The sequence below is a fragment of the Hypanus sabinus genome, chromosome 13, assembly GCF_030144855.1.
Source record: "Hypanus sabinus isolate sHypSab1 chromosome 13, sHypSab1.hap1, whole genome shotgun sequence".
Taxonomy (NCBI): Eukaryota; Metazoa; Chordata; class Chondrichthyes; order Myliobatiformes; family Dasyatidae; genus Hypanus; species Hypanus sabinus.
This window is the reverse complement of record NC_082718.1, coordinates 77755869-77774557: the sequence shown is the minus strand read 5'-3', so window position 1 is coordinate 77774557 and position 18689 is coordinate 77755869. Positions and strand designations below refer to the sequence as shown.

The 18689-nt window shown below is 42.3% G+C and overlaps 1 protein-coding gene across 2 annotated transcripts in view; it reads right to left on the bottom strand.

Moving 5' to 3' along the window:
* Nucleotides 1-4285: 4285 nt before the first annotated feature.
* The window catches only part of morc2 (MORC family CW-type zinc finger 2), a 106338-nt gene continuing 91934 nt past the window's right edge, over nucleotides 4286-18689 (bottom strand). For both annotated transcript variants that reach the window (XM_059987960.1, XM_059987961.1), the window contains 4 exons: nucleotides 17398-17592; nucleotides 11203-11296; nucleotides 6097-6285; nucleotides 4286-4558 (listed from right to left, as the gene is read on the bottom strand). In XM_059987960.1, the coding sequence (XP_059843943.1) occupies nucleotides 4490-4558; nucleotides 6097-6285; nucleotides 11203-11296; nucleotides 17398-17592 (547 nt within the window). In that variant the 3' untranslated portion in view covers nucleotides 4286-4489. The remainder of the gene's footprint in view (nucleotides 4559-6096; nucleotides 6286-11202; nucleotides 11297-17397; nucleotides 17593-18689) is intronic.

Sequence of the window (18689 nt, the reverse complement as noted above, 5' to 3'; positions counted from 1 at the left end):
TATTTGTCTTCCCTTTTAATACTTTACTACTTGTATATGAACTTTAAGTGACCAGTGTATGTCATTAAAATTAACATAAAGGCACAAGGGTGGGTAAGTTCGGCTGGATTCCTACTGCGTCCAGTGAGACCATCATGTGGTATTGAAGGGCTCTCTGGTCTGAATTTTGTATTGGAGAAATATAATCCATATGTGGTCAAGGAGCCTGAAGTAAAAGAATAAAAGCTTTTCTTAAATAATGTTATTAGAAGGGGCAGGAAACTGATCTTGGAGTAGGTTAAAAAGCACAGTATCGCAAGCTGAAGAGCCTGTATTCTCTGAATTACAAATCTGATAGGGGAAGATAAAAGATTTTGTTTAAATGTCCTGATCAGGGATACATCTCACATTTGCTTCTAGTTAGCTAAAGTATCAGAGGGCACCTGTCCTTCAAATATTTCAACTCCAGTCCTGTACAGCCAAATGGAGGATTTGTAATTAAAGAGGTGGAAAAAGGAATAGGCTGTCGCTTGTGGTCAATCGCTCACCTCAGTACCACTCTCCTCCATTAACCCCATACCCCCCCACTATTATAAAAATCTATTGGTCCATCTTGAATGTAGATGACAGCTGAGCCTCCACAGCCCTTGGAAAGAGAAACCCAAGATACTACTGGGTGAAGAGACCCTGAATGGATAACTCTTGTTCTAAGATTCTCTCCGCTGTCTGTATCCACTTTGTGATACACAACAAATTGTACATTCTGATAAATTCATTCTTTGAAATTTGCATGCACCCAATTCGGTTTAATTCTCTCCTCAAGCCAGACTTATTGTCCCAGGATTTAGTCTTGTGAACCTTTTGCTGCACTTCTGTGATTGAAGATCTATCATCCTCTATTTTTATATATCCCCACAGCACATGGAGGCCATTTGGCCCATTGAATCTGTGCCAGCTCTTGGTTTGCACTTATTAGTTTGCTTTTCCACTAGCAGCACCCAATTTCTTGAGACCTATTTTCTGTCATGTGCACATCAACTCTCCCAGTTCAGCATAGTTAACCTATCAGCACATCTTCAGGAAGCGGAAGATCTCAGACCACTAGGACAAGTGGAGGAGTAAACCCTAACAATCAAAGGGGTAACGTGCAAACTCCACACCACACCCAAGGTGAGGAATGAAAACCAGGTCTTTGTGTGCTGTGAGAGAGCTCAATACTTTTAGTGAGACCAGACCTATTTCACACTCTCGAAATATGGTCCTGACAAGGACTTGTATAACATGAGCAAAACGTTTCTACTCTTGTACTCTGCAGTGGAAAGGCAAACATGTCATCAGGATTGAGACTGTACCTGGATGTCAACTTTCAGTAAATTGTGTAGAGTCCCACTGAACACCAACATCTTCACTCTTTCACCATTTAAAGTGTTCCTGTTCTTTTTGATCATTTAATCTGTGGAGAATTGTTTTGGAGTCTGTGGCATTTTGGAAGATAATATCCAATATTGCCATAAGCACTCTCTAATATTCCAGTGTGCATGTCACCATACGTTGGAGAATTTTCACCATTCAGTCCCACTAGTTCATAGTCTTCAATACCAATCATTTGGAGTAACTTGAGCTCTGGTTTAAGACCATTAGGGCATTCGGTCCATTGAGTCTATGCTGTCAGTTCACCATGGCTGACATATTATCCCTCACCTTGTTCTCCCCGTAACCTTTTGATGCCCTGATTAGGCAAGAATCTGTCAACCTTCATCTTAAATATACCCAGTAACTTGGCCTGCACACTCGTCTGTGGCAATGAATTCCAGAAATTCATCACCTTCTAGTTAAAAGTATTTAATCTCTGTTCTAAATGGATGCCTCTTTAATCTGACGCAGTGCCCTCTGGTCCTAGACTCCATCACTGTAGGAAATTTCCTCTCCACATCTTTCAATATTTAATAGGTTTCAGTAGGATTCCCACTCATTCTTCTAAACTTCAGTGAGTACAGGCCCAGAGCCATCTAATGCTTCTCATATGTTAACCCTTTAATTCCTGGGATCATTCTCATGAGTCTCCTCTGGATCCCCTCCAGATGCAGATCTTAGATAAGGAGCCCAAAGATTTCTGAACTGTACAAGTGGCAAATCGGGGTGTTCGTTTTTCACTCTTATTATGTCAACCGAGAAAGAATTATTGAACAGGCATAGTTCTTAAAATGTGTTTGACGTAACTTTAGGAATGAAGTTAGAAGGGTGGAGTGGATACAGGACACAGCAGGGGCCTTGACCACTCCCCAGTTCTCTGCAGTTAACTGACATACTGCTGGAAAAAACAGCTAATCCTTGATTGATTTTTTTTTGTAAATGATTTGATAACACCAGTAATTTATCCATTACCAAAATGTTCATTAGTAAGATGACCATTTGTTAGTCATTCTGTATTGTCCCTGCATGAGCAGGCTTCCTTTCTGGAACTGTTGTGATTTATACTTAGTTTTTTTTAAAAATGTGACTGGATAAGGTTAATTGGTTAGAAGCTTTTGCTTTTCGGATGAGGGCAAAATAGAACAGCAGAGCCAATAAAATCTGCTGACATTAAGGTCTCCTCTACGATGGAGAAGCCAAATTGCACATTGGGTGTCGATGCTGTAAACAGCTCAGGTTGGCCTACAGGAGTAATATTAAATTTGCAGATATTGGTCATAATAATTCTCCATTTCATTCTAACCTCTTTGATGTCTGCCTAAACAGGGGTTCCCATCCTTTTTTACGCCTTGGACCAATACCATTAAGATTGAGGACAGCACTTCATCTTCTATTTGTGCACAATGCAATTCTCTGACTCAGTTTAAATTCAGGATCTTTTCCTCCTTTGTCTCCAGCTGCTGGAATTGATAACTTTGGTCTCCAGCCTATTGTAGGCCTTCTCATCTTAAAACATTTTATTTTCTCACACTTCAGTTCTGAAGTGAAGTCACTGACCTGCAGTGTTGTTTCTCCCGCTGTAGTTTATTGCTCCAGATACTAACCGACTAAGTTTCCAAACTTACTGCCACCCCTGTACCAAGTTCAGATCTTGTTATGGTAAATAGGTTTTGAGATACTAATGGGTAGTCAATGTAAAATAGAAATAAGACTGTTTAGAATGAGATTCTTGGCTCATTTTTCCACCAAAGTCTATGCATGAACGTAATTTAGTGGTTTCTACTGAATAAAACAAGTTGGCTTTAAATGAAGGATTAGGCAGGGTCTTGGGCTACCATACTGTATATTGAAGAATTTCAAAGTATTATTAGAGTCTATTTATCTACAAAACTCCAATAAGACCTTCCCCATACAATATCAAAGCAGTTCTGGCAGGACCACTGGTCACTGTTTAAACAAACCAAAATAAAATTTCTCATTCAGTGCCTGGCTGGAAATTGAATATATTCTCTAGTTTTCATCCACCTTCAGTGATGGAGGGTCAGACTACAGTCAAATTTCATTAAGCTGTATTCAAGTTTTATTAATTGTAATTCAAATCTTCTAACTGATTGGATTAATCCCACCATGTGAATATAAAGGGGAAAAATGTGTCTTCAGAGGTGTGAATTTTTAACGAACATTTTATAGACCTATTCCTGACAACTTTGCACAAATATTTTTGAATTTCTACTCAGAAAGTTGTGTGAATAATCTTTATTCTGACACAATCCTGCCCCAGTTGCTGAGCTTCATGCATGCTAATTTGATAAATGAGGCTTTGGGCCTATGCTGGCGTTCAGATCTGAGGACTCAGTTTTGGTCTGGAATGCTGTTGTTTCATTCTTTGATAATAAATGTACCTGAATCCTGACTAATACTGAAAGGTCTCATTCAGTAGGATAGTGATCAAAGTACCCTGACAAAAGTAAAAAAGATGCAAGTTCAGAACTGGTTTGACAGCTTGTAGTTAAGATCAAAGCAGAGATACTGTTTAAGAAGTTAAAAAAGGCCAAAGTCACTTTTGTTGTAGCTCAGCTGTTTTGGATTCTTCCCAAACAAAGAAGTTGTTCACCTCATTGTGGTTGAAAACTCTTGCTAAATACAAAAGCCAAATGTACCTCAACAATGTAATTTGCAAGTCAGTGTCTCAGCCAGAACTTGCACCAGACCAGTTACTTCAGCACTCTCCGGGCATCTAAAAAGGCCAGTTGCAGTTAAGAATGTGCTGCTGTGTTGGTAATAAATAAAACCATGCCAAAACAGAAAGACAGACCCTGACAATTCAACACCAGCATCACAAACTTTAAAAAGTAAACAAGGTAGATCTAGCCAACCACAGCAGGCTGGCAAAAATGGTACAACTGTATTTTTAATAAATATAATACAAAATTACAGGCCTGTTGATCAAGGTGTAAAACGTTAACAGTAAAACCTCAAAATGAAGTAACGATTATCTAAAACACTGCCTACACTTAGTCCACTGTGCCGCAGTGTACCAAACGATTCCAATACACATGGTAACAGGTGTATGTTGGGGAGGGGCGGGGTAGGTACTTCAGTCCACTTTTGTAATTAGTTCTTCAATGTAGGCATCAAGCTCGTCATCTGTGCTAATTTCAATATCCTGTTAAGGCAAAGCATGACACTTATTAGTGGCTTATTTCAGTGAAAGTGCTTCTCACAATAACCCATGTAATCAAATAGACTTTGCTTGCAAACGTTTGCAATTTTGTTGCAGGTAAGTAAAGATATAAATGTGAACCTCAACTGCAAAAACTGAAACCAACTACAAGATCAGTGCAACAGAGCCCGATGCTGTTGTACAAATGCATTTTCTACTTTAGGTCTCTGGATAGTACTCATGGAGGAGATCGGAGTCTGCCAAGGGGCATCGAGGGCAGCCAGGCTGAGATCACATCTTTCCACACAGATGCTGGAATCTGGAGCAACACAATCTGTTAAAGGAATTCCAATGGTTGAGGGAGAGTAATTGTTGATCATTTCAGGTTGAAACACTACCTTGGGACAGAATGAAGGTGATAGGTAATTAGAGTCCCAGTGGTGTGAGATGAGTGCCAGTATGTGACTGAGGGAACAAGGTGAGAAATACCAAAAATAGGTTACCCAGGCAGAATTAAGTGATTTTTCTCCTAGTTTAAATTTGGCAGTGGAAAAAGCCAAGTGCAGACCAGGCAATTTTGTTTGCAGATCACCTGCACTGTCACCACAGCCCATCTTCTGCATACATACCACCGCTGATCTTTCTTCAGTTGAAAAGTGCCAAAGCTAGACAACAAAAAATTCAACACTAAGTGCAGTCACAACCTGACGTATTCCACAAGGATTCATAACGGATTTCAGGAACCTGGGGTTTTCCTAGCTTTGGCAGTCAATCTAAGTACAGCACTGGGAATTTCCGTACAAACTCTTGAATAAAAGGATGTCATAATTTTTACAAATCCCTTGCTTCATTGATGAAACACTTAAACCCAATTAAGAGAAGTTGGAACAGGAGCTGATCAGTCAAAAGTTCTGTAGAGCTAACTGGTTGATACCACTCAAAATATTACCCTTGTATTTAGGCTGCAGAAATCTCTTGGTATTCTTTAAAGACACAGTCCACGTCCAACTACCTGTGCCAAAACCAACTCCAGACTGTCATTGCTATCCTGGCCAAACCTCCCTTTTACCTTTCACAAATTATCCACCCTCTTCTCATTAATCTACATTTGCTCCCTAATCTGTACTTCAAATTTAAAGCATTAAAGGCTTCCCCTTCCCGTATTTCATCTTTACACCTCTCCAATACTGCACTCAAAGTTGAAGAATTGTGATTTCAGAAGTTACCATCCTCAGGTCCACAGAACCCTCCATTAATGAATAAAAAAAGGTTGGAACCTCCAAGCTAAGACACTGGAAACATTGCTCTGCTTCTCTCCCTGCATCCCCAACCAACTTCAACCACTGGAATAAGCTCTTTCATGAATGGCTTCCATTTTTCCCTCCTCCTCCACTCAATCATATCATTCTTTTAAAGCCCCTCTGAAAATCCAGTTTTGACACCTGTTTTTCTCTCTGATCACACTGCTACATAAATGTTTTTTTCTGCTTGTAATCATCTGTGTATAACCCTGAACATAAACTCATTCAGGAAACAGATACCTCTTGTACTTTCCGCAGAAGTTCCACTATGTTATTTCTCAGTTTGCACAACTTTTCCTGTGCATCCATCAGCTCTGCGTCATTCTGTTGCAACTTTTTCTCTGTTGTTCGGACCCGCTCTTCAGCACGGGTCTGGTAGGCAGTGCAGAGATTCTTCAAACCCTCTTCATATTGTTCAAAATAATCTTTCTGTATTAGCAAGCAAAAGGAAACATTTTTCAGGCTAGCAATTATAGGAAAGCAATTTTAATAAATTTGGGCATTTATGTACTTAAGATACTCCCCATGGATTGGTGTTTGTTAATATCGTAAGATATAGGAGCAGAAGTAGGCCATTCAGCCCATAGTCTGCTCCCTTCGCCATTCAATCAATTGATCCAATTCTTCCAGTCATCCCCACTCCCCTGCCTTCTCCCCATACCCTTTGATACCCTGGCTAATCAAAAATCTACCTAACTCTACCTTAAATACACCTAATGACTTGGCCTCCACACCCACCCATGGTAACAAATTCCACAGATTTACCACCCTCTGACTAAAGTAATTTCTCCGCATCTCTGTTCTAAATGAAAGTCCTTCAATCCTGAAGTCATGCCCTTTTGTCCTAGACTCCCCTATCATGGGAAATAACTCGCCATACCTAATCTGTTCAGGCCTTTTAACATTTGGAATGTTTCTATGAGATTCCCTCCTCGTTCTCCTGAACTCCAGGGAATACAGCCCAAAAGCTGCCAGGTAACAGTAACAGCTGCCAGCGGTTACAGTAACCCTTTCGTTCCTGGAATTATTCTTGTGAACCTTCTCTGAACCCTTTCCTATGTCAGTATATCCTTTCTAAAATAAGGAGCCTGAAACTGCACACAATACTCCGTGTGGTATCACGATTGCCTTATAGAGCCTCAACATCACATCCCTGTTCTTATATTCTATACCTCTAGAAATGAATGCCAACACTACATTTGCCCTCTTCACCACTGACTCAACCTGAAGGTTAGGGTATCCTGCACAAGGACTCTCAAGTCCTTTTGCATCTCTGCATTTTGAATTCTCTCCCCATCTAAATAATAGTCTGCCCGTTTAATTCTTCCTCCAAAGTGCATGACCATACACTTGACAACATTGTATTTCATTTGCCACTTCTTTACCCATTCCCCTAAACTATCTAAGTCTCTCTACAGGTTCTGTTCCCTCAACACTACCTATCTTGTGTCATTGGCAAGTTTAGCCATAAATCCATTAATCCTATAGTTCAAATCATTGACATACATCATAAAAAGCAGTGGTCCCAACACCAACCCCTGTGGAACTCTACTGGTAACTGGCAGCCAGCCAGTACAGGATCCCTTTATTCCCAATCTCTTTTTTTCTGCCAACCAGCCAATGCTCCACCCATGCCAGTAACTCCCCTGTAACTCCATAAGCAGCCTCATGTGTGGCACCTCATCAAAGAACTTCTGAAAATCCAAGTACGCCACATCTACTACATTTCCTTTGTCTACCCTGCTTGCTATTTCCTCAAACTGCATTAGGTTTGTCAGGCAGGATTTTCCTTTTAGGAAACCATGCTGGCTTTGGCCTATCTTGTCATGTGCCTCCAGGTACTCAGTAATCTCATCCCTAACAAAAGATTCCAACAGCTTCCCAACCATTGATGTCAGGCTAACAGGTCAATAGTTTCCTTTCTGCTGTCTCCCACCCTTCTTAAATAGCAGAATAACATTTACAATTTTCCAGTCATCTGGTACAATGCCAGAATCTATCAATTCTTGAAGGATCATTGTTTATGCCTCCACAGTCTCTCCAGCTACTTCCTTCAGAACCTGAGGGGGCATTCCATCAGGTCCATGAAATTTTTTACCATTATGCTTCCTAAGCACTTTCTCAGTTGTAATTTTCACTACACATACTTCACTTCCCTGACACTCCTGAATGTCCGGTGTACTGCAGATGCCTTCTACCGTGAAGATTGATGCAAAATACACATTCAGTTCCTCTGCCATCTCTGTGTCTCTCATTACAATATCTTCAGCGTCATTTTCTATTGGTCCTATCTACCCCCAATCTCTTTTACCCTTGTATATACTTAAAAAAGCTTTCAGTATATCTTCCTTGATATTAGTTGCCAGCTTCCTTTCATAATTCATCTTTTCCTCCCTAATGACCTTCTTAGTTTCCTTCTGCATGTTTTTAAAAGTTTCCCACTCCTCTTTCTTCCCATTAGCTTTGGCTTCCTTGTATGCCCTCTCTTTTGCTTTTACTTTGGCTCTGACTTCACCTGTCAGCCACTGTAGTGTCCTTCTTCCATTCGAGAAATTTCTTCCTATTTGGAATATATCTGGTATGTATAAAAGATCTGGATGTGGATGCAAGGAGCATGATCAGTGTTCACTGATCATGGCAGAGCTGTGGATAAGCAGGAGGGTAGTCCTAGACCTTAAGTGCCAGGGTTGGGATGTCTCAGCTCAGGTGCACAGGAGGGTAAGCAGCTCCAAGTCGTGCATATTAGTACTCATGACATAGGTAGGAAAGGGGGTCCTGAAGAGAGAATATAGGGAGTTGGGTAGAAAAGCAGGACTTCCAGGGAAGGAGAAAAAAAGATGAAACAGGAAAGAAAGCTAGTCAACGATATAAAAAGATATCAAAAGTTTGTTTCAAATATATAATGAGTAAGAGAGGCAAGAGTAGATATTGGACTGCTGGAAAATAACGCTGGAAAGGTAGTAATGGGGACAAAGTAATGGCAGAGGAACTTAAGTATTTTGCATCAGTCGTCAGAAATGAAGACACTAGCAGTATACTAGAAATTCAAGTGCCAGACAGAAGTGAATGTAGTTGCTATTACTAAGGAGGTGGTGCTTGGGGAGCTGAAAAGTCTTAAGATAGACAGTTCACCTGGACCAGATAGACTACTCACAGGTTTCTGATAAGAGTTAGCTGAAGATATTGTGGAGGCATTAGTAATGTTCGTTCAAGAAATACTAGATTCTGGAATGGCTCCAGAGGAGTGGAAAATTACAGATGTTACTCTGCTCCTTAAGAAAAAAAATTATATGCCAGTTAGCCTGACTTCCAGTGGTTCAGAAGATGTCGGAGTCCATCATTAAGGATGAGGTTTCAGGATACTCGGAAGAACATGATAAAATAAGCCAAAGTCAGTATAGTATACTTAAGGGGAAATCCTGCCTGACAAACCTGTTGGAATTCATTGAGGAAATAACAGGCATAATAGACAAAGGAGTTGATTAATGTTGTCTAATTGGATTTTCCGAAAACCTTTGACAAGGTACCACACAAAAGGCTGTTTAGTAAGATAAGAGCCATGGTATTACAGGGAAAAATTAATAGTATGGATAGAGCATTAGCTGATTGGCAGAAGTCAAGGGGAGGGTGGAGGAAAAGGAGGGCTTTTCTGGTTGGCTGTTGGTGACCAGCAGTGTGCCACAGGGGTCAGTGTTGGGACTGCTTCTTTTCACATTATGCATCTGTGATTTGGATGCCAGAATTGATAGCATTCTGGCCCAGTTTGCAGACGAAACAAAGAACTGGGAGAATGGACAAAGAAGTAGCAGATGGAATACAGTGTTGGCAAGTGTATGGTCATGCATTTGGGTAGAATAGAAATGCAGACTATTTTCTAAATGGGACAAGATTCAACAATGAGAGTTGCTAAAGAATTTGGGAGTCCTTGTGAAGGATTCCCTTAAGGTTAACTTGCAGGTTGAGTTGGTGGTAAGGAAGGCAAATGCAATGTCAGCAGCTGTACTTAGAGTGTTATGGATAGTTTATCTAAGAAGAGATGTGGTAGCACAGGAGAGGGTCTGGAGGAAGTTCTCAAGAATGGTTCAGGAAACGAAGAGGTCTCAGACTAGAGGGACATCCATTTCGAACACAGATGAGGAGTAATTTCTTCAGCCAGAGTATAGTGAATCTGTGGAATTCATTACTACAGGCAGCTATGGAGGCCAAGTCATTGAGTATATTGAAAATGGAGGTCGATAGGTTCTTGATTACTCAGGGCATCAAAGGTTTCATAGAGAACACAGGAAAATAGGGTTGAGAGGGATAATAAATAGCCATGATGAAATGGCAGAGCAGACTTGATGGGCCAAATATCCTAATTCTGCTATGATGTCTGGGCTGAGAAGTTGCAGATGAAGTGGTTAATTTTGGTAGGTCAAATATGATGGCACAATATAGTATTAATGGTAAGACTCTTGGTAGTGTGGAGGATCAGAGGGATCTTGGGGTCCAAGTCCATAGGATGCTCAAAGCAGCTGCGCAGATTGACTCTGTGGTTAAGAAGGCATATGGTGTATTGGCCTTCATCAATTATGGAACTGAATTTAGGAGCTGAAAATGTTCAACTATATAGGTCCCTGGTCAGACCCCACTTGGGAGTACTGTGCTAAGTTCTGGTGGCCTCATTACAGGAAGGATGTGAAGGTCATAGAAAGGGTGCAGAGGAGATTTACAAGGACGTTGCCTGGAATGGGGAGCATGCCTTTTGAGAATAGGTTGAGTGAACTCGGCCTTTTCTCCTTGGAGCAACAGAGGATGAGAGGTGACCTGATAGAGGTGTATAAGATGAGAGGAATTGATTGTGTGGACAGTCAGAGGCTTTTTTCCCCAGGGCTGAAATGGTTGCCACAGGGGAAGGTGCTGGGGAGTAGGTACAGAGGAGATGTCAGGGGTAAGTTGTTTACTCAGAGGGTGGTCAGTGCGTGGAATGGGCTGCTGGCAACGGTGGTGGAGGCGGATACGATAGAGTCTTTTAAGAGACTTTTGGATAGGTACACAGAGCTTAGAAAAACAGAGGGCTATGGGTAAGCCTAGTAATTTCTAAGGTAGGGACACGTTCGGCACAACTTTGTGGGCTGAAGAGCCTGTATTGTACTGTAGGTTTTCTATGTTTCTTATCCGCATAGTGACTTGTTGTGAAATGGCCTGATAAATGGCAGATGTTTAATCCAGATAAGTGCATGGGAGTACTAAAGAGGGTAGGACATACATCATAAATGGATGAGTCCTAGACAACAACATATATGCATTGTAGACAAAGGTAGGCTATATTAAAGGAAGTACCAGACACATTGAGCTGAATCTTACCAGAGGGAATGAAGCGAGTTCTTCTGGCGTCATGGAACTTAGCTCCTCCTTTGTTATCCTGTAATTTGGTGGCAGAAAATACCGCAAAGTATTTCTAAATAAAAGGAATGGAAAATTATTAAATTGTGTTCATGTCTCAACCACTATGAATATAATTACAGCAGACTTGAGTGAAGGGAATACAATGACAGCAGCATTTCTACTTTCTGCGAAGGCTGAGGAGAGTCCATCTCCCACCCCCTCATCCTCATCACATTCTACGGGGGTTGTATTGAGAGCATCCTGAGCAGCTGCATCACTGCCTGGTTCAGAAATTGCACCATCTCGGATCGCAAGACCCTACAGTGGATAGTGAGGTCAGCTGAGAAGATCATCAGGGTCTCTCTTCCCACCATTATGGACATTTAAACTATACGCTGCATCCACAAAGCAAACAGCATTATGAAGGACCCCACACACCCCTCATACAAACACTTCTCCCTCCTGCTGTCTGGGAAAAGGCACCGAAGCATTCGGGCTCTCACGACCAGACTATGTAACAGTTTCTTCCCCTAAGGTATTAGACTGTTCAATACCCAGAGCCTGGACTGACACCGACTTAATGCCCTATTGTCTTGTTTATTATTTATTGTAATGCTGGCTGTTTGTGCACTTTATGCAGTCCTGGGTAGGTCTGTAGTCTAGTGTAGTTTTTTTCTGTTGTTACGTCCGTAGCCCCCTCCTTTGTGAGAATCGCCAGATCACTGTTGGGTTGAGTCAAACGGGGGGCCCAAGACATGAGGGGGAGACTTGCAGGATGTCACGTTTCTCCCCCCCCCCCCCCATAGCGATGTAAAGCTATGGGACATGGCCATTGTCTCTTGGAGACAGATTTGTGGATTGAGATGCTCTGCTACGTGAATGCCCTCGGGCAAAGTGGGTTGGTTGAGGGAGAGATTGCATCACCCCCAACCTGATTGACATCTATGACCCTGCGAGTCAGAATAAAAGAGGGGCTGTAGGGACAACCCCTCAGACGCACCAGAAGAAACGCTAGCGATCCTGTAATAGCAGGAAGCCATTTGAAGGAAGCCACATGCGTTCGGTTCCCTTGCCTGGGGGCTGGTGGTTGGTACCACGGAAAACGACTTGGAACAACGGGGAACCAACTCCCCCCGACTCAACTGATTGGCCTCATAAAAGACCCGGGCAAGTTTAAAACCGTCTCTCATAAACCCAAAGAGCTGCAGCTTGACAGTGACTTTTATCTTTCCATCGGACAATACAATATCCCCTAGACAAACGATAGAGCTATTGCTTATTGATGATTATTATTATACCCGCGTTTTTAGATTGAGTATTGACGATGTATATTATCTGAATGTCTGTATTAATCTTATTTTTGTGCCCCTTTATAAATAAAGACTTTTAAAAATAGTACCATCAGACTTCAATGGACCTCTCTATCTTTGCTGGTAAGTGATCCAGTTATGGGAATTTCGTAACAAAATTGGGGTTCTCGTCTCGAGATTTGAAACCAAATTGGGGAGCCAGTGAATCGGGCTTGTAAGTCCAAACTTGGATCTGGTATGCAGGTAGCCAGACGGGAAACCAGCAAAGATGGACGTGGATGAATTTATAGAAAACCCAACCCTGGAGGCGCTAGAGGCGGCCACCAAATCAGACTTGGTAAATTTGGCAAAGGGGTTAAACCTCGCAGAGGTGAGGTCGTCAATGAAAAAGCAGGAGGTGCAAAGGGCCAAAACTCAGTATTACATCGAGAAGAATGTGTTTGCAGCTGAGGTATTGGAAAATATTCCTGAAAAGGTACCAGCTAGTGGGACGGCTCAGTTAGAGTTGGAGAAATTAAGGTTGGAACATGAAATTAAGTTAAAAAAGCTGGAAGCAGCTGAGAAGGAGAAGGAAAGGGCCGAGAAGGAGAGGGAGGTAGAGAGACAGAGGAAACATGACTTGGAGATGGAGAAGTTAAAGCAAGAGCAACGCGGTCAGGGGTCAGACCGAGAGGAGCGTTTCAATGTTAGTCGAGAATTGAGGCTTGTACCTCCGTTTGAGGAAACGGACGTCGATAGTTACTTCTTGCTTTTTGAAAAGGTGGCAGTGAATCAGAAGTGGCCCAAAGGTCAGTGGGTGGCGCTGTTACAAAGTGTGTTAAAGGGGAAGGCACAGCAGGCATATACGGCATTGGCCATGGAGGAGGGAGAGTAGGAGAGTTATGATAAAGTAAAGACGGCCATTCTCCAGGGTTATGAGCGAGTACCTGAGGCTTATAGACAAAAGTTCAGAAATTTAAAGAAAGGGTGGAATCAGACGCATACCGAGTTTGCCTATGAGAAGGGTGTGCTCTTGGACCGGTGGTGCACCACAGAGAGAGTGGGAGAAGATTATGGGCGTCTCAGGGAGTTAATTCTGATTGAGGAATTTAAAGGGTGTGTTTCGGAGGATATCCGGACATATCTGAATGAGAAGCCGGATAAGTCCATCTCAGAATTTGATAGGTTCGCAGATGAGTATGCCCTAACCCACAAAACAAAGTTTTCCCTCAAATAAAAGTACCCAGAGAGACCGTGGGAACAATCGAGAAAGTCCACCAGCTGAGGCAGAGGTCCCGCCAGGAGCTAGTGGTAAGGTCGAGGGGGAAAGGCCAGACGGCCAGAGATTTCCGGGCTTGACCTGTTTTAATTGTGGAAAAGTGGGACATATTGCATCGCAGTGCTTTGCTCCGAGGAAAGAAACAGGAAAGGGGAAAGCAGCAGTCCCTATCGGATGTGCTGTGGTAATCAGTAGATTGACAAAAGAGCCCCGGGTAGACAGAGTACGAGAAGGGTTGGAGACTTGTCTGTCACACGGAACCGTGTCTGTGAGGGAGGGAGACACACCAGTTCCCGTACGGATCTGGAGAGACATGGGGGCTGAGTTGTCGTTGATCAGCAGCAAGATACTAGAGTTTGGTCGAAAGACGAGAATGGTAGCTGTAAAGGGGATAAGTAAAGGAACAGAAATGGTGTCCTTACATAAGGTCATTATGGATTGTGAGCTGGTATCTGGACCAGTTGAAATAGGGGTGTGATCGGAATTCCCGAGGAAGGACGCAGACGTCCTTCTCGGTAACGATTTAGCAGGTGGTAAGGTTTGGGCAGCCATGACGATGGCCAGCTGACCGGTGAGTGCGGTGGCCCCGCCCCTAGATTCCAAGATCTACCCTGCATGCGCGGTCACTCGCAGCCTGTTGAGAAAGGCAGCTGAGAATGAGAGCAGTTTAAATCTGGCCAGTTTCGATTTGGCCGAGACGTTTCTACCGACCTTGTACTACGAGGGTTTAGAGGGTGGTAAAACGAAGAGTAGTAAAGTAAAAGAGGGTAAGGAAGCGGAGGTAGAGCTGCCCTTAGAGAGGAGAAAGGTCCTAGAGGCCGGAAATAAAGATGAGGAACCGCTAGAGCGGTTAAGAGGTCCAGAGTTGGACAAGGATGATCTGTCTGGTTTGGCAGACCTGTTTGAAGTAGAAAATTCTAAAGGTGTTCCCGATAATGAAATGAGGGCAGTCCTAAAGGAAAAGGATGCCATTACTCGAAGAAGTCTGCTGGGTTGGCAGATGAGGTTGTTTCAGCCCACGGGGTTGAGTTTACTCTGGAAGGGAGTTGCCCAGAGAGTACCTGGGAGGATCAGGGTAACTTAGAATTTGAAAAGGATATGGGTATTGAAAGCCTGGAAGAGGCCAATGTCCCGTTTGAGTGTGTCCAAGACGAGGATGCACGTGGTACTGAACCTAGTAACTAAGCTCAGAAAAGGTCTGAGATATTTGATTCAGTGAAACGGGACGGCCGTTCTTGTGGGTCAGATAGACTTGGTTCAGTGGGAAAAGGGTTAACCTTGGTAACCGTGGGAAGTGAGAGTTCCCAGGTGTTTGTGCTCGAAGGTGTGTTCAAAGTTAATGCAGAGTTTAAGAATGGGGAGATAAGAATTATCATTGAAGGAAACGAGAAATCTGAAGTTCCTAAATCGAATGAAGAAATTCTAAGCCCTGCAGATCGCTTACAGATTAAGCTGGAATATGACAGGCCCCCCCACACTATTGTTATTCCAGCGTGTGGTGTAAAAGGGCAGAACTTGAAATGCTGTTTGAGCAAGGAAGTCGAACTGAAACCACACAGTCTGAAGGGGCCTGACGAGAGGGTTAGCCACCTGTGTAAAATTACAGAGGTGGGTGGAAATTCAGAAGATGGGCTAAGTTTGGGACACAGTATTGATAAAATAATTCCTATGGAACAGGCGGGCAAGGGTTTATCTCGCCACCTTACTCAAATTCCCCGGAAAAGAGGCGACGGTTAAGGGGGACGCCATTTTTAAATAGCAAAGCCGGTTGTACGGGATTTCGACAAAGCCTGTGAATAATAAAGACAACCCCCTTGGAAGCCTGCCTGTTCAGTTTGAAAACGACCGAAAGACTAGTATTTACATAAACTTTTGTAGATGCACGTAAGCTAAGAGCACACCTCCTTAGTTTTGTTGCTGAAAAAAAATAATAAAATAGGTGGTTATTAAATTGAAGTCTGATGCTACAAGACATTAGTACGGTATAAGATGTTAAGATATTAAAGAAAGTGACACTGAAATCGTTACTGTTTAGATACTGAATTGAATGTATAACTATTACTCTGTAGAAAAAAAACCTTTGGTGTTGTGTTAAGATTCTGTATGAATTCGTTTTTTTCCGATGGTAAAAAAATGCCATGAAGAAAGGGGGTGTTACACCTGTAGTCCCCTCCTTTGTGAGAATTGCCAGATCACTGTTGGGCGGAGTCAAACAGGGGGCCCAAGACATGAGGGGGGAGACGTGCAGGATGTCACGTTTCTCCCCCCCCCGCCCCCCATAGCGATGTAAAGCTATGGGACATGGCCATTGTCTCTTGGAGACAGATTTGTGGATTGAGATACTCTGCTACGTGAATGCCCTCGGGCAAAGTGGGCTGGTTGAGGGAGAGATTGCATCACCCCCAACCTGACTGACATCTATGACCCTGCGAGTCAGAATAAAAGAGGGGCTATAGGAACAACCCCTCAGACGCACCAGAAGAAACGCTAGCGATCCTATAATAGCGGGAAGCCATTTGAAGGAAGCCACGTGCGTTCGATTCCCTTGCCTGGGGGGCTGGTGGCTGGTACCACGGAAAACGACTTGGAACTAACAACGGGGAACCAACTCCCCCGACTCAAAGGATTGGCCTCATAAAAGACCCAGGCAAGTTTAAAACCGTCTCTCATAAACCCAAAGAGCTGCAGCTTGAAAGGACAGTGACTTTTATCTTTCCATCGGACAATACAATATTCCCTAGACAAACGATAGAGCTATTGCTTATTGATGATTATTATTATACCCGCGTTTTTAGATTGAGTATTGACGATGTATATTATCTGAATGTCTGTATTAATCTTATTTTTGTGCCCCTTTATAAATAAAGACTTTTAAAAATAGTACCATCAGACTTCAATGGACTTCTCTATCTTTGCTGGTAAGTGATCCAGTTATGGGAATTTCGTAACACTGTGTTGTTTTTGTACTGTTTCATGTAACACCATGGCCCCGAAAAATGTCTCATTTTCACTATGTACTGTACCAGCAGTTATGGTCAAAATGACAATAAAAAGTGACTTGACTTGACATTCTCCGTGCACTGAGTACCTTTTTCACAAATCTACCCAGTTAACCGAAAGAAGAGTGCCAATAAACACATTAATGACCACAGGACCAACGTGGTCTTCAGTTCTATCCCCTACAGTGACACAACAGTAAAGTACATAACAAGGGAAATCAAAGTTAAAGTAAGAACACTGTAAAGTTTAAAATAAAACTGCTACTGTTCTAACAATCACTCATTGTGAGCCATACTGGAAAAAAAACTATCCAACACTGACCAACTTCAGACAGGATACACCACAGAAGATAGTATGCTCATGTTACTCAATAGCTAGAATTGGATTTGAAGAAAAGTTCCAAGAGCCTACAGAACCTAATGCATCAAATATAAATCATTGCTTAAGTGAGTGAATATTGCAAAGCAAATTATTCCCTACTCCTGAGGGGAACAATTGGACAATCACTGCACAAATTTAGCACAAAGATATCATGTTTAAATTTAAATACACTGTTTATGGTTGCACTTGCACATCTCCCTTGATCTGAGTTAGAAGCTCCTTTACCTGAAGCTAAGCACAAGTGCTTCCACTGTCTCTTTGCTAGTGGTTGGTTGTGTAGTGTCTGGCTCCATCCTGGTACTGTCCGAAATTGACCCTGTTTCCACCGATATGTCTTCCTCTCCACCCAGTGTGTCAGGTGTCTGGTATTCAGGAGACGGTGGCTTCATCAGCCTCACCTCCATACATCCTTTCTCAACCCTGCCGGAAAGCACAATAGCAGGCAACTAAATCAACATCTGATCACATGATACATTATAGAAATGGCTATGCGACACAGAAAACACTCAAAAAATAGCACCTATGGAAAGAGGAACCGTCAGCACTTCAGGTCACAGAACCCTAAACAGAACTAGGAAAGTGAGAAATCAGATTAGTTAAGTACCATGTACATGTCAAAAGACAATGACCCCGTTGCTGAAGTGGTAAGGTGTAAATTAAGCTACCTATTTGCTTGTTATTAGCAGGGGTTCCCAACCATTTTTATGCCATGGACCAATACCATTAAGCATGGCCCTGGGTTGGGAACCCCCAATTAGATGGCACAAAACACAAAGGAAAAGGTTTAAAAACAGAAAGAGACTGCAGATGCTGGAATCTAGAACAAAATACAAACTTGTGAAATAACTCAACCACCTCTGCCTGCAGAGGGTACAGTAGGTTGACTAGCATCTGATAGTTGATGTATCTGGATGAGACACTGCACTAGGTACCAAATTGTAGACCGCGCCTTTGCCTCGACAGATGCTAGTGCACTGGTTCAATCTGTCCAACAGTTTTTTTTTAAAACTACTAAAGGTAAATGTAATAGCTGTAAGGTGCAGACTTGTAGGAAAAATCCAACAAGGAAAAGTTTGCTAGAAAAACTCTATAAACTTTGTCTGATTTCAGAACAGCTAAATGGTTTTAAAAAAAAAATCAGAAAGCTGGTTCCAGATTTCTATATAGACAGGATCAAAATGGGACATTATTCTGTGCTTGAAAATAAACTTAGCACAACAGAAGGAACAGAATCATTCAGGAAGATGATGACAGTGACACAAGCATACAAAAGCAAAGCAACAAATTGAAGAGGATAACCACAAAGTGGGTGAAGAATCTAATGTGAGATTTAGAATAAGACATTTTAGTGCCAAATGCACTATATTTTGCAAGTTAAATATCTTGATTTACAAAATAATTATAAGTGGATAATGAACATTTGATATTCACTTTAAGGGTTGAGAAATGAGAAATGAGAAATGAACGTGGAGCAGTTGCAGAGATAAACAAGCACTGATATTTGCTTTCAAGCACGA